This window comes from Carcharhinus amblyrhynchos, chromosome 10 (genome assembly GCF_965287045.1).
Source record: "Carcharhinus amblyrhynchos chromosome 10, sCarAmb.v2.hapA, whole genome shotgun sequence".
NCBI lineage: Eukaryota > Metazoa > Chordata > Chondrichthyes > Carcharhiniformes > Carcharhinidae > Carcharhinus > Carcharhinus amblyrhynchos.
The window spans coordinates 60,595,353-60,608,299 of NC_137333.1; the positions used below are offsets into that span (position 1 = coordinate 60,595,353).

At 40.7% G+C, this 12,947-nt stretch overlaps 1 protein-coding gene across 1 annotated transcript in view; it reads left to right on the top strand.

The window, feature by feature from the left end:
- LOC145348983 (transmembrane protein 182-like) overlaps nt 1–11,421 on the top strand; it is a 56,160-nt gene extending 44,739 nt beyond the window's left edge. Inside the window, exons 5-6 of the mRNA XM_080197158.1 lie at nt 3,535–3,672; nt 8,608–11,421. Of these exons, the coding sequence (XP_080053284.1) occupies nt 3,535–3,672; nt 8,608–8,879 (410 nt within the window). The 3' untranslated portion in view covers nt 8,880–11,421. The remainder of the gene's footprint in view (nt 1–3,534; nt 3,673–8,607) is intronic.
- Nucleotides 11,422–12,947: the final 1,526 nt, after the last annotated feature.

The following is a 12,947-nucleotide window of genomic DNA, read 5'->3' on the forward strand; positions in this document are numbered from 1 at the left end:
GTGATCCAAGCCAGGAATCGAACCCAGGACTCTGGCATTGTGAGGCAGCGGTACTAACCACTGTGCCACCGTGCCACCCTTTATACTATCATTAACTGTTATTTTTGTTATTTGCAACATAGATTAGAAACACAGAATCACGACAGTGTAGAAAGAGGCCATTTGGTCCATCGAGTCTGCAATGATCACAATCCTATCCAGGCCCTATTCCCACATTCCCGCATATTTACCTTGCTTATCCCCTAACACTTCAGTCAATTTAGCATGGCCAATCAATCTAACGTGCACATCTTTGGACTGTGGGAATAATCCGGAGCACACAAAGAAACGCACGCAGGCATGGGGATCATTCCAGTATGACATTTAACTGCTTCCACTCCATTCAGCCCATTGCTCCATTGTTTTCCAGCAGCAAGGCACTACTTGAAATTAAAGTAGGGATTACTTTTAGAATGATCCCTCTGTCTCTCCATTTGTTATGATTCTGGAAGAGTTACCCCAAATTGTTAGACTACAATGTGAGGAGGGTTGAACTAACTCCCTTTCTTTATTGAACCCCTTTGATCTGTCACAACAAGAATCCCCTCCCTTGTGGATACCTTTTCCCAGTTCAGATATATTTATGTTTTAAAAAAAAACAATTTAACCAGGCTTTCTTGAGTTAAAAAAAGGAGTGAGTTTATTAGTTACTAAGATGCCAGAAGAAAATAATAAAACATGGCATGCTTGCACACAGATTAGACATGAAAAGTGAGTCCAAAAATAAAAGTTAAAAAGGATGTATGAATCAGTCTTTGGCTTGTCTATGAGGGGTAGATGGTGAAATGTTATGGTAGTAATACCAGGAGCATTGACTTTGTAATTGAGCAGTTGGTTTGGAGTTCTTGGTTCTGTCGGTTAGGCGAAAGGAATTGTCCTGTTTCCTTCTCGACTATGGCTTTGTTGACTTGTGACTTGTTTCCAGCTATCAGAGAGAGAGAGATCTTTTTTACCTGTAAGCACAGGCAGTGGATGTTCTTCAGCTCTGACTTTCATAGCACACAGTATTAGAGTTGATTCAGAACAGGAGGCTGGCACACAGAGACCAGAGTTGCAATTGGTTTTTAATACCTTTTCCTGTGTATTCTTCAATGGGGAAAAAAATACAAACAGGTCTTTCACCCAGAGCTGCTTTTGTTCAACTCATATCCACTTCTGGGCTATAACTCATAGGAGGTGGTTTCTGTTGAGATGGTAATCAGCTTCTGTTATCTCCACAGGAGATTACAGTTCAGATTTTGCATTGCATCTTTTCCTTTAAAGTGACTCTGTCTTAAAAGACATGGCATTCCATTTTCTGTGGTCTAGTTGGTCAGCTGTGGTCCAAATGGTATTTTCCAGCAAATGATTACTTTGCAGTCTCAGCAACTTTTTGCTTGTATATCCTTTTTTAATAGTATGCATCTTTATTTAAATGTTATTTAAATGTTAAATATGTCTTTAATTAATTCAGGACTATGATCCATTGTCATGACATTAGATTAGAGTGTTTCTACTTCATAAAATAAATTATCATTTAATTTATTTCTGGAAAATTGAGTAGGGCAAATAATTGATGTAGTAGCCATTGAATGGATGCAATATTAATCCACCCCATTTTGTCACGCTAACTGCTATAATTAAAGAGATGCAGCCTAGTGTGAAACATACTGCTGATTTGCTATGTGGTTCAACAAGGGGATAGCTTGCATAAGGCTAACTTCACTTAAAGCTAACCTGGTGGAATAAGGTGATATTGTTGCAATATCAGTGGACTGACAGAATTTGAACTGAACATTGGTGAGCAAACTATTTGTGCGTAAGTACTACTTCATAATAAACAAGTCCTGAAACAATGCATATTAACATTTTGACTAGAGTTTATTTAGAATTTGACAGAGGCAGGTTTAATAGCATTCAAGAAGCATTTATTGGATTCATATCTGGAAAGGAAAAATGTGTGGATCTACTGGGAAAATGCAGCTTGTATCACGGGAGCCAGCACAGACACAATGCTGCCACTGGAATTGTAGCATGCAGGACACAGACCATGCAAGGGTCCGTTGACCTCTGGTGGGATTCTCTGGACTTGGGTGAATGTGGCCAGAAAATCCCACTCAATGATCAATCATTTTCAGATAACTTACACCACTGTTGTGATTCTGGCCCTGAACAGTTCCTAGGAAATCATGGTAGAAAGAATTCAGGGCACCATACTGCAAAATAACCCCTGATAAGTTTGAATTTGGAGTCAAAAAATCTTTGGAAAAAATAACTCCATAAGGCAAAGGCTGGGATTTTATGCCCCCATTTGCTGCAGATGTAAGTGGTGATGGAACAGAAATGTCACTTGAAAGGTTGAGGGGGTTTGGCTTTGGGACCAGGGATTGGGAGATTTGGAGGCTGCAGCAGACAATGGGGCTCAGGGTACTGGGAGGATTGAAGACTGCAGCAAAGAATGGGGTTTGGGGTACCAGGAGGACTGGATGCTGCAGCAGGCAATGGAGCTTGGGGTACCAGGAGGACTGGAGGCTAAAGCAGGCAATGGGGCTCAGGATATTGGGAGGAATGGAGACTGCAGCAGAGAATAAGTTTTGAGGTACTGGAAGGAATGGAGACCATAGCAGACAATGGGGTTTGGGATACTAGTGCAGTATCATAAGGTTGGGTGACCAGGCAATGGGTTCCGGAAGGTGCCCCCAGCTATACACACCATGGTTGTGAGGCGGGGTGGGGAGTGCATTGGCAGGCAGCCGCATGGGAGGAACCGACCAGGCATCTTGGGCGGAGGAGGTTGGGGTGTAGTTAGGGGGGCTTGCGGGATTCTGAATCATGCAGAACCTGAACCAGAAAGTGTAATTTGGAATATTGAATTCAGTGTTAAATTGGTACATAAAAAGAAATTGAAAGCAAATAGAAGATTAATGCAGGAAAGAATAAGAGATGGAAAGTAAAAGAAAACTTCTTTAAACCCTCCAAAAATAATTAAATCTGAAAAATAATAAGATTTCACACTTGTAAAATTAATTTTCGGTCCCAAAAAAGTTATTTGATGGTTAAAAAAAAAGAAAATTTATCAGATAGTTAAACCTTCTTATACAGCTTTAGGCAAACTCTAACTTCTAGCAGATTCAGTGAGTATACACATTCCATGTGTATAGCAACTTCATGCTGTGTCCTATTTTTCAATGGTGAGTCACTTGGTGAAGTACGATTAAAGTGCAGCTTTTGGAGGAGTAGCACTGAACATCAGTTTCCTAATTTCTGTATTTAATTATGCATCCGCAGTTCCCAGAGGTTGCTGTCTGAGTTACATGTAAATGTTAGTCTTAATGTCCTCAACAGCAAAATCAAGCCCATTGTTACTGTGGGATGATGCATCACTTCATTGTGATTTTTAACATCGTTCAGTTAATGTCTCCAGAACTTCAATCACAATATTTCTTAACTGATAAATTGCAGCCTTTGATCATTCTGTATGATGTTATTTAACTGATTGTTGACTTGTTTTTATAGGTTTCCGTCATTCGTGGAGCGTTCTGATCGTGTTGTCTGTATTCACTATTGGGATTGGATTTGGGCTCATTGTTTATGAAGCTTTCCAAGGCCGTGACACCCTATACCTTCTCGGAGGAGGGTTTTTTGTTTTGGCTGGTACGTGAAATTTAGGGTCTATATTTTGAATAGTAAATAGGAAAAGTAACGGAAAGACCCAGTTCATGAAATGGTTATTAATTTTGGAAAGAAATACAACTTACTTGTTTGAATGTAATTGTTTTATTATTAATATGATTGTTAGTTTCAACCTCCAATCGCTGACCAGTAAGCAGAAGACACATGACGGCAAAATGGATGGAACAAACTTTATTCTTATACAGTTAGTGTTTGGCCGAACTACACAATGAAAGTAGCTTTTTGGTTCTTGTATGTTTTAGGATCTCTGAAGAAGTATTGCAAAACAAATTCCTTTATATAATATAGTTTGCTTATATCAAATGTGCGTGTTGCTGATAAGTGATCATGACATATCTATTCCCAAATCCTGTTGAAGACAGTCTGTTCATGTTAACTGTTATTACTCTAAAGCTACTCTCTCAAACTAGACTTCTGACCTAATTGTTATGAACCCTTTTGAAGAACAGGCATTATTGACTGTTACTTTGCTACAGTATTGTTAAGAGATCCCTCTCCCTATGCCTATTATAGAGCCACTAAAGTTGCACCTTAATTGCTGATAGCTAACAAAGAACAAAGAACAAAGAACAACCCAGCACGGGAAACAGGCCCTTCGGCCCAACAAGCCCGCGCCACCGCATCACCCTACACCTATTCTACCCTGCGTATCTACAAATAGAACCCCTGACTTAGCCAGATTCAGGGGAGAATAGTGTCAATTTGGTAAAACCAATCAGCCTAAGAGCACATCTTTGGGGTGTGGGAGGAAACCGGAGCGCCCGGAGGAAACCCACGCATCCACAGGGAGAATGCACAAACTCCCACAGACACAGGCCCAAATCCATGTATCTGCACAGCTAGCAGTGCTAGTCACCGAGCTGTTGCGGCGCCCGTCTACCGGTCCAGGATCAAGCACACACACCGACACGAAGTACTAGGCCACTCCCGGAACCTCCAAGAGCAGCCCACGCATGACCCACCGTGTGCATGCCCCTCGTTTGACACGAGGTGGACCTCCACCTGCGGAATAAAAGACAAAAACGTTAATCACAAGCCTGCCTTTCCGGTGTCTCCCGAGGTTCTAACCCTTATTTAATAACCCCTACCATAACCCTCCATCCTCATTTCACTCATGTAACTGAACCTTAAACGAGTCCAACGTTCCCGCCTCCACCACCCTACTCGGTAGCGCGTTCCATACCCCCACAACTCTCTGCGTAAAGAACCTTCCTCACATATCCAAATTATACCTCTCCCCCCTCACCCTTAAATCATGTCCTCTTGTATTTGTAACCAATCTAGGGAGCAGTCTCTCACTATTGACTCTGTCTATTCCCTTCAGTATCTTATATACCTCTATCATGTCCCCCCTCAATCTCCGTCTTTCCAAGGAGAACAGTCCCAGTTTCTCCAACCTTTCCTCGTAACCCAGCCCCTCCATGCCAGGCAACATCCTCTGATGTACAACAGCTGATGTAAGTGCTGTCATATATTTCCTTGTACAAGCCCTTCCCACATATAACGCATTTAAAAGTAAAAGTTTATTTATTATTTATTAGTCACAAATAATGCTTACACTAACACTGCAAATAATTTACTGCAAAATTTCTCTGTTCACCACACTCCAGCACCTGTTTGGGTCAAAGAACCTAACCAGCACATCTTTCAGACTGTGGGAGGAAACCGGAGTACCTGGAGGAAACCCACGCAGCCACATGGACAGTGTGCAACTCCACACAGACAGTGACCCAAGCCGGGAATCAAACCCGGGTCCCTGGCGCTGTATGGCGGCATTGCTAGCCATTGTACCACCATGCCGCCCATTTCAAACTAAGAGCAGAATCATAGAATTTTTACAGTGCTGAAAGAGACCATTTGGCCTATCATGCCTGCACTGGCCTTTCAAATGAACATTTCCTTTTGTGTCATTCTCCTGCCTTCTCCCTGTATATTGTAACAGTTGATAAATTTCAAATCTGTGCAATAAATGTGACCCAATATATTGACACATTTTCACATATCCTTAGAATGTGATTGTATTTCCTTCTGAACATGTTCTGCTGTAATTATCTATTTCTCAGAGTTCACAAATTGCCAGGGGAGCTATACGGAGCAGGTTAAAAATCCAGAATATCTGATATAGGTAACCGCAAAATGCTGTAATAGGTAAAGCGTTGATCGGAATAAAGAGGAGAATGTTTAAAAAGGAATGGGCCAATTAACATGCACCTCTGCAGGGCCAGTTCTGTCACTGATTTTGCCAATTTGATGAGATTAAGAATACAAATTGAATTCCCTTATAAATAGGCTGTAGGGAAACCTATTCATGTAGTTCATTGAAATTCACTTTCCCAGGTGTAAACAAGAATTCTGCTGCATGCTACATGGTCATGGCGCCGAGAGGGAGAAGCCCTGATGGACTGATAATATACAAATAAGTCATTGCTTCTATATTCCCTACATGCAATGTTTACACATACTAATGGATTTAACCATCTAATATCACAATTTGTAAGTTGGAAATGCAACATTCTGACACAAGTAGATACTATAATCACATTTAGCAATGAGTTCACTGAAAATAACCAACGGTATAGTTACCAAATACCTCCCTAGCTTTGAGAAGAGAGATCCTGGGACAGCATTGAAAGGCACAGAATTGGACTTCTGACAAATAAATATTCTTGGCTTTCTGTTGGTTTGAACTTCTGTAACCTTTGTTTATGAGGTTGAAAGTGTCCTTTGCACAATCTGCAGGTGCAGCAGGTGGTCAGGAAGATGAATGGGATGCTGGCCTTCATAGCAAGGGGGATTGAATATAAAAGTAGGGAGGTCTTGCTGCAGCTGTATAGGGCATTGGTGAGGCCGCAGCTGGAGTACTGTGTGCAGTTTTGGGCGCCGCACCTGCGCAAGGATATTTTGGCCTTGGAGGGAGTGCAGAGGAGGTTTACTAGGCTGATACCGGAGTTGAGGGGGTTGAGCTATGAGGAGAGGCTGAATAAACTAGGCTTGTACTCGTTAGAGTTTAGAAGAATGAGGGGAGATCTCATTGAGACGTATAAGATGATGAATGGGATGGATAGGATAGAGGTGGAGAGACTCTTCCCGCTCAAAAAAGACAGTAGGACTAGGGGGCACAGCCTCAAGATAAAGGGGAGGCGGTTTAGAACGGAGTTGAGGAGGAACTTCTTCACTCAAAGGGTGGTGAATCTCTGGAATTCTCTGCCCGTTGAAGTGGTGGAGGCTGCCTCGCTAAATATTTTTAAGAAGCGGGTTGATGGGTTCTTGATAAGAGAGGGGATTAAGGGTTATGGGGAGAGGGCGGGAAAGTGGAACTGAGCCACGACAGATCAGCCATGATCTTATTGAATGGCGGGGCAGGCTCGAAGGGCTGGATGGCCTACTCCTGCTCCTATTTCTTATGTTCTTATGTCTTATGTTCTAACCTCCTGTTTAGCATGCAGACAATCAAATGTCCTATATATTCTGATATTGGTAACCTCAAATGTTGTAATAGTGGTCATCTGGAATAGAGGAGAGGATTTTCATGGAACCATAGAATCATATAGTGCAGAAGAGGCCATTCAGCCAATCAAGTCTGCACCAACATGCAAGAAACATCTGAACTCCCACCTAATCCCTTTTACCAGCACTCGGGCCATAACCTTGAATGTTATCATGTGCCAAGTATTCATTTTTTAAATTTTGGAATAGTTCAATTAACAACTTTGTCAATGGAACCTTGATAGCCTTTAAACTGCAGTGTGAGCAGAGCGCACGTTTCTGCCAACCTGTTAATAAGAGACCATTAAAAAGTGCAGTTCAATTTACTTACAAGATGCAACACAAGACTCACCTTCATTGTAGAGTTGCTTAACCATATAGAAACATGCAGGACCACATAGTTAAACAGGTTTTTGAAGGGCAGTAACCAAGTAGTTTTAACACGCAGGTTTGCAGATATCTGCACTGGATCAGTTAAAAAATACAAAGGAAAATAGTGGAAGTTGAGTCTTTTGGCATTACTATCATCACAGTAAAGCTGACTAGCTTTCTCTTGGTGCTGCAAAAATAATCCTTTACGTGTTAGGTAACAATTAAAAATCTTGATAAATGAAACATAGAAAAACTGCAGCAGGCGACGGTGCAGAGGGACCTCGGGGTCCTTGTGCATGAGTCGCAAAAACCCAGCCTGCAGGTGCAGCAGGTGGTCAGGAAGGCTAATGGGATGCTGGCCTTCATAGCGAGGGGGATTGAATATAAAAGTAGGGAGGTCTTGCTGCAGCTGTATAGGGCATTGGTGAGGCTGCAGCTGGAGTACTGTGTGCAGTTTTGGGCGCCGTACTTACGCAAGGATATTTTGGCCTTGGAGGGTGTGCAGAGGAGGTTTACTAGGCTGATGCCGGAGTTGAAGGGGTTGAGCTATGAGGAGAGGCTGAATAAACTAGGCTTGTACTCGTTCAGAGTTTAGAAGAATGAGGGGAGATCTCATTGAGACATATAAGATGATGAATGGGATGGATAGGATAGAGGTGGAGAGACTCTTCCTGCTCAGAAAGGACAGTAGAACTAGGGGGCACAGCCTCAAGATAAAGGGGGGGCGGTTTAGAATGGAGTTGAGGAGGAACTTCTTCACTCAAAGGGTGGTGAATCTCTGGAATTCTCTGCCCATTGAAGTGGTGGAAGCTACCTCGCTAAATATTTTTAAGACACAGGTTGATGGGTTTTTGATAAGAGAGAGGATTAAGGGTTATGGGGAGAGGGCAGGAATGTGGAACTGAGCCACAACAGACCAGCCATGATCTTATTGAATGGCGGGGCAGGCTCGAAGGGCTAGATGGCCTACTCCTGCTCCTATTTCTTATGTTCTTATCTATGTCTGATTATACTGATTACAATTATTTTTGTTTTCAGGTATTTTGTCCACATTTTCCATTATTATGTACATCTATTGGGTTCAAGCTCTTGATGCTGTGGTGGACCAGATCATTGAACCAACTAAATTATGTCCGCATCCAAAGCTGAAAGTTCAATTTGGTTGGTCTTTCATGGCAGCTCCTGCTGGCATCTTCTTTTCATTACTTGCAGGTCTACTCTTTATTCAGGTTGGACGAGCTGCTCAAAACAAGAAAAAAAACATAGGCTATTCTTTGCCATTTGATAAAGTTGGCGATGAGGAACTCTGATCGCTTCATTTCATATCCTCATGCTGTGATTTCCCCTTCCCACAATTTTCTCCCCTTTTCTCTCCAGGAGTCACGTTGGGTCGTCTGCAATCCCCCTGTTGTTCACCAGAATAGTCATTCTTCACATTTCAGCCTAGATATAGATTGGTAATGAGCTATTTTCCTGAGCTCGCCTGACATCCACACAAATATAATTTTGCGTAGCAAAAACTGGACAGTAATCTGGGATGGGAATCCTGACTCTTTACTTCCTGCATAGATCCAGAAGCATTAAGTTAAATCCCAATGTTTCTACAACCGCCAGTTTAGTCAACATTTCTTTATTGAGCCATGGGGGTTAGCTTCTTGCTAAGTTTTAATCCCTTAAAATGTGAAAGTAATGTTTATAATATAGAATATAATCAATGTTTTGCTTTATAAATTTAAATGAGTTGAAGAAAGAAAATCAGGGCTTTGTGCTCTCAATTTTCCAATATGCACTCTCAGTAGACAACATCCTAAAGCAGGAATACAAAAATGGAAAATGTACTCAATAGTTCATATGTTGCTAAAAAGCTTTAAGAAGTCTGTGATATCAGTTACTTTCATTACCTGTGTAATTCAGAATTGTGCACTGAAAATAGAAACAGATCTGTTCAAGGTTCTAATATTAAAGCACTGCTGATGTTCATAAGCTGGTGTCAGTTTGCTTTGGGATTGTAATGATAACTTCACCAATTCAGTCATCCCAATGGAAATGCCTTTTTGGCAACAATGCTGGTTGTAGAACTTGCTCTGTAATGTTATAGACCTACCTCCAACCCACATTTTGTTTTAGTATGGCTCCCTGTTGAGAGTATAGATCATTGATCTTGACATATGGTGGAAACAGAACCATAAGCATGTTAAATGGTTCTGATGTTAGTGAAGAATGTGTTAACTCAGTAATTCCTATGTGCACTTTTTTAAAAAAAGTGTTAAGCCATTCAGTTCAGTTTGTATCTTAAATGAAAATTTATTTAAAATAATGATCTGAGAAATTTCTTAAGAACATGGTGATATGTTTGTAGCTAATGCGTTGTTATTTCAATGAAACAGTTTGTTAACTCTTATGAACCATGTAGTATCTCGTATCTTTTTCCTCATATCAAGATCTCATTGATGAAGTTAATTAGGCTATTGCTTGGTATTTTGTCCTGAATCCAACCTTCATTAATAGGATCAAAAATCGTGGGGATGAAATTTGTCAATGTTAGCATTGTGGAATAGACTGATTGTGAATTGGTAACTGATTTTTTACTATGCCGTATCACTGAAAGTCAGTCATTGTACAATAATTCAAACTCTTTTTGGAGACTCATTGTCTGGACTCCATGTTGGTTGCTTTTGTTTGGTTTGAAATTACAAATCTTGGCAAACTGGTGAAAAATCAACTGCCTGTTTTACACTACTGTTGGAGATCAATTTGACCTCTTATATATCTGTAAAGTGACTTTGACAGTTTCAATCTTGGTCCTCACCAATACTTCTCATTGTTTGATATAAAGTGGTGATCTCACTCAGTGAACATATAGGGTGTGTTTGTGGGAAATTGAAATTCCAAACTAATATTGTTAAAGATGCTCATCTGAGTTGTCTTCTAAAGTATGTTGCAAAGATGAATAAGAAGGAGCTTTATTCATATTTATACCTATTCTGGAGATAGTTTTGTGCATTATCCAGAAAAATAAAGCACAGCTGCAGTGACATTCTGCACCATTGTACAAAAATCTACTTCCCCCAAATGAGGAATGGTCTGGTATTGTGTGGATGAGAGTCAATTCTGCTTGGACAACAAACTTCACTGGCACAGTATATTTACACTTTCTCTCATTCTGAAAGATTCCACAAGGTGCATTCATTGAACTCTAACACTGATTTCTGTTTGCCAGTTTTCCGTTTCTTTGAACTTTTCTTATTTATACCTAGTTCCTTCCAGCAGTTTCTCTGCTATGCTGTTGCCATCTAATTTCTTCCTACCTAATTAAACGCTTCAAGTCCTTGTCGATTCTGAAAAAAACTTGAATTAATCCCATGGACGTGTATGGGAGAGATGTAGAAATATGAGGGCATGATCCTGATTTTACCTCCACTCAGTTTGTGGGAGTTATAATTCTCACCCATGGTGCCAAAATACCAGAAATGAGATCAGGACATTTTACCATCCAGACTTCATTTAAATCCAGCTGGCTGATTTCCCCACCAGGAACACTGGGTAGAATTTTACACTCAGCTCAGGTGGGTTCTGATATAGAGGGGCAGAGAGGATTGGAGTGGGGAGAATGTAATGCATGGCCATTTTATGGCCAGTTAAGGGCATTTTCCCACATAGCCTCAATATTTAGATGTAGGTATTTAGATGTGGGTCGGAGCAGGATGGGAAACAGAAAAAGGAACAATTCTCTATCTCAGCTGGGAAGGTGGGGGCACTCCTTTCCAAGAACTGGGAGCTCTGGTCCACCTTCCCCACTCCCAGGATACTCCCTGACACTATCAATCCCCCCCTCTCCTGACCTGCCCTTCCCCCCACTTCCCCCCTTTCCCTGGGTAGTCCTACCCTCCCTCCTCAAGAGTTACCTTAAAAATGGATAAAGGTCCCAGGATTTAGTACCAGGCAGAGTGCAGCATTGTCTCTTTTGGTTATTGCAGGGCTGTGCTTGGATGGTTTGGAGAGCTGTCAGATTGGCCAACAGCTCTCTAAAGCTGGACTATCTTCCATGGGCAGGTGGAAGTTCCGCCTACTGCCAATCAGAACTCAATATTATGTTGTCTTAGCTTCCAAAATAAAGAGCTAATGTTTGAGATGTTAATTTTTAATTTCCAAAAGTCAAGCAGATATTGCTTTGATACAAGCACAGAGGTTACAACTCAAATTCTTTCATGATAAGTTATGGAATGAAATCTTTTCCGCGCAGGAACCAATAATGACTGTATTTCTGTTGTTAAAATTCTACTCATGCACTTAACGTTCTTCAGAGAAGGGAACCTACTAAGAATTCACAATAAATACTGCTTTAAAGAAATAGCAGTAGAACTAAACATGTATCAACATTTCTTGCACTGTCAATAAGCTAACACAAGTTGTAACTTGGTGGAGGAGGTCACTTGTCAAAGTGCATCCACCAAGAATGAAGGATTCTTGTATTTCATTGTGTTTTCATTTGTTTTACATTATTTTTCAAAGTACATTTTCAAAATTCACTTTGCTGTTTCAAATAGTATAGGACATTTCTTTTATATGAGGTCATATAAATTGTGAATTTGTACCTTTTGCTTAATTTTTCCTTCAATAGATGTTTGATTAAAAATCACAAATATGCACAAAAGTCTGTATAAAGTTTAATTTCACAATAAAGTCGGTAAAAGTATCAATGTGGTATTGATGTATCTTTCATAGCTAATGATAATGAGTCAGATTTTTTTTGCAGTGTTATCACATATATTTTACCGACGTGCATTTCACATTGGAACATCACAGAAGAAGAGCTCTGAAAAAGAGTATATGGATTCAAACGTTAACTCTGCTTCTCCACATATGCTGTTAGACCTGCTGAGTTTGTCCGGGATTTTCTGTTTTTATTTCTAATCAGGTTTGTTCATTAATGTTAAAACCATTTTTTTTATTTTTGCTATTGTAAAACAAACTGTTTGGACTGGATATTTCCCATGGGACCATGCTCCTGATGTTGACCTTAGTTCTAGGTCAGGATCCTAGAAGTGGTCCAATTGGAGGACACAATGTGATGTCACCTTGAGAGTTGGCACTGTTGAAGCACAGTAAAAAGTCTGACAACACCAGGTTTTAGTCCAACCTATCTATTTGATAATATACTCGCAAGCTTTCGGGTTAGCCCCTTTGTCAGGGCTAACCCGAAAGCTTGCGAGTATGTTATCAAATAAATAGGTTGGACTAAAACCTGGTGTTGTCAGACTTTTTACTGTGTTTACGCCAGTCCAACGCCGGCATACCCACATCATGACTGTTGAAGCAGGCAGATGACCATGTGGGTACAGGTTGGGAGAAACCTCTGCAGCATTTAAATAAAAAAT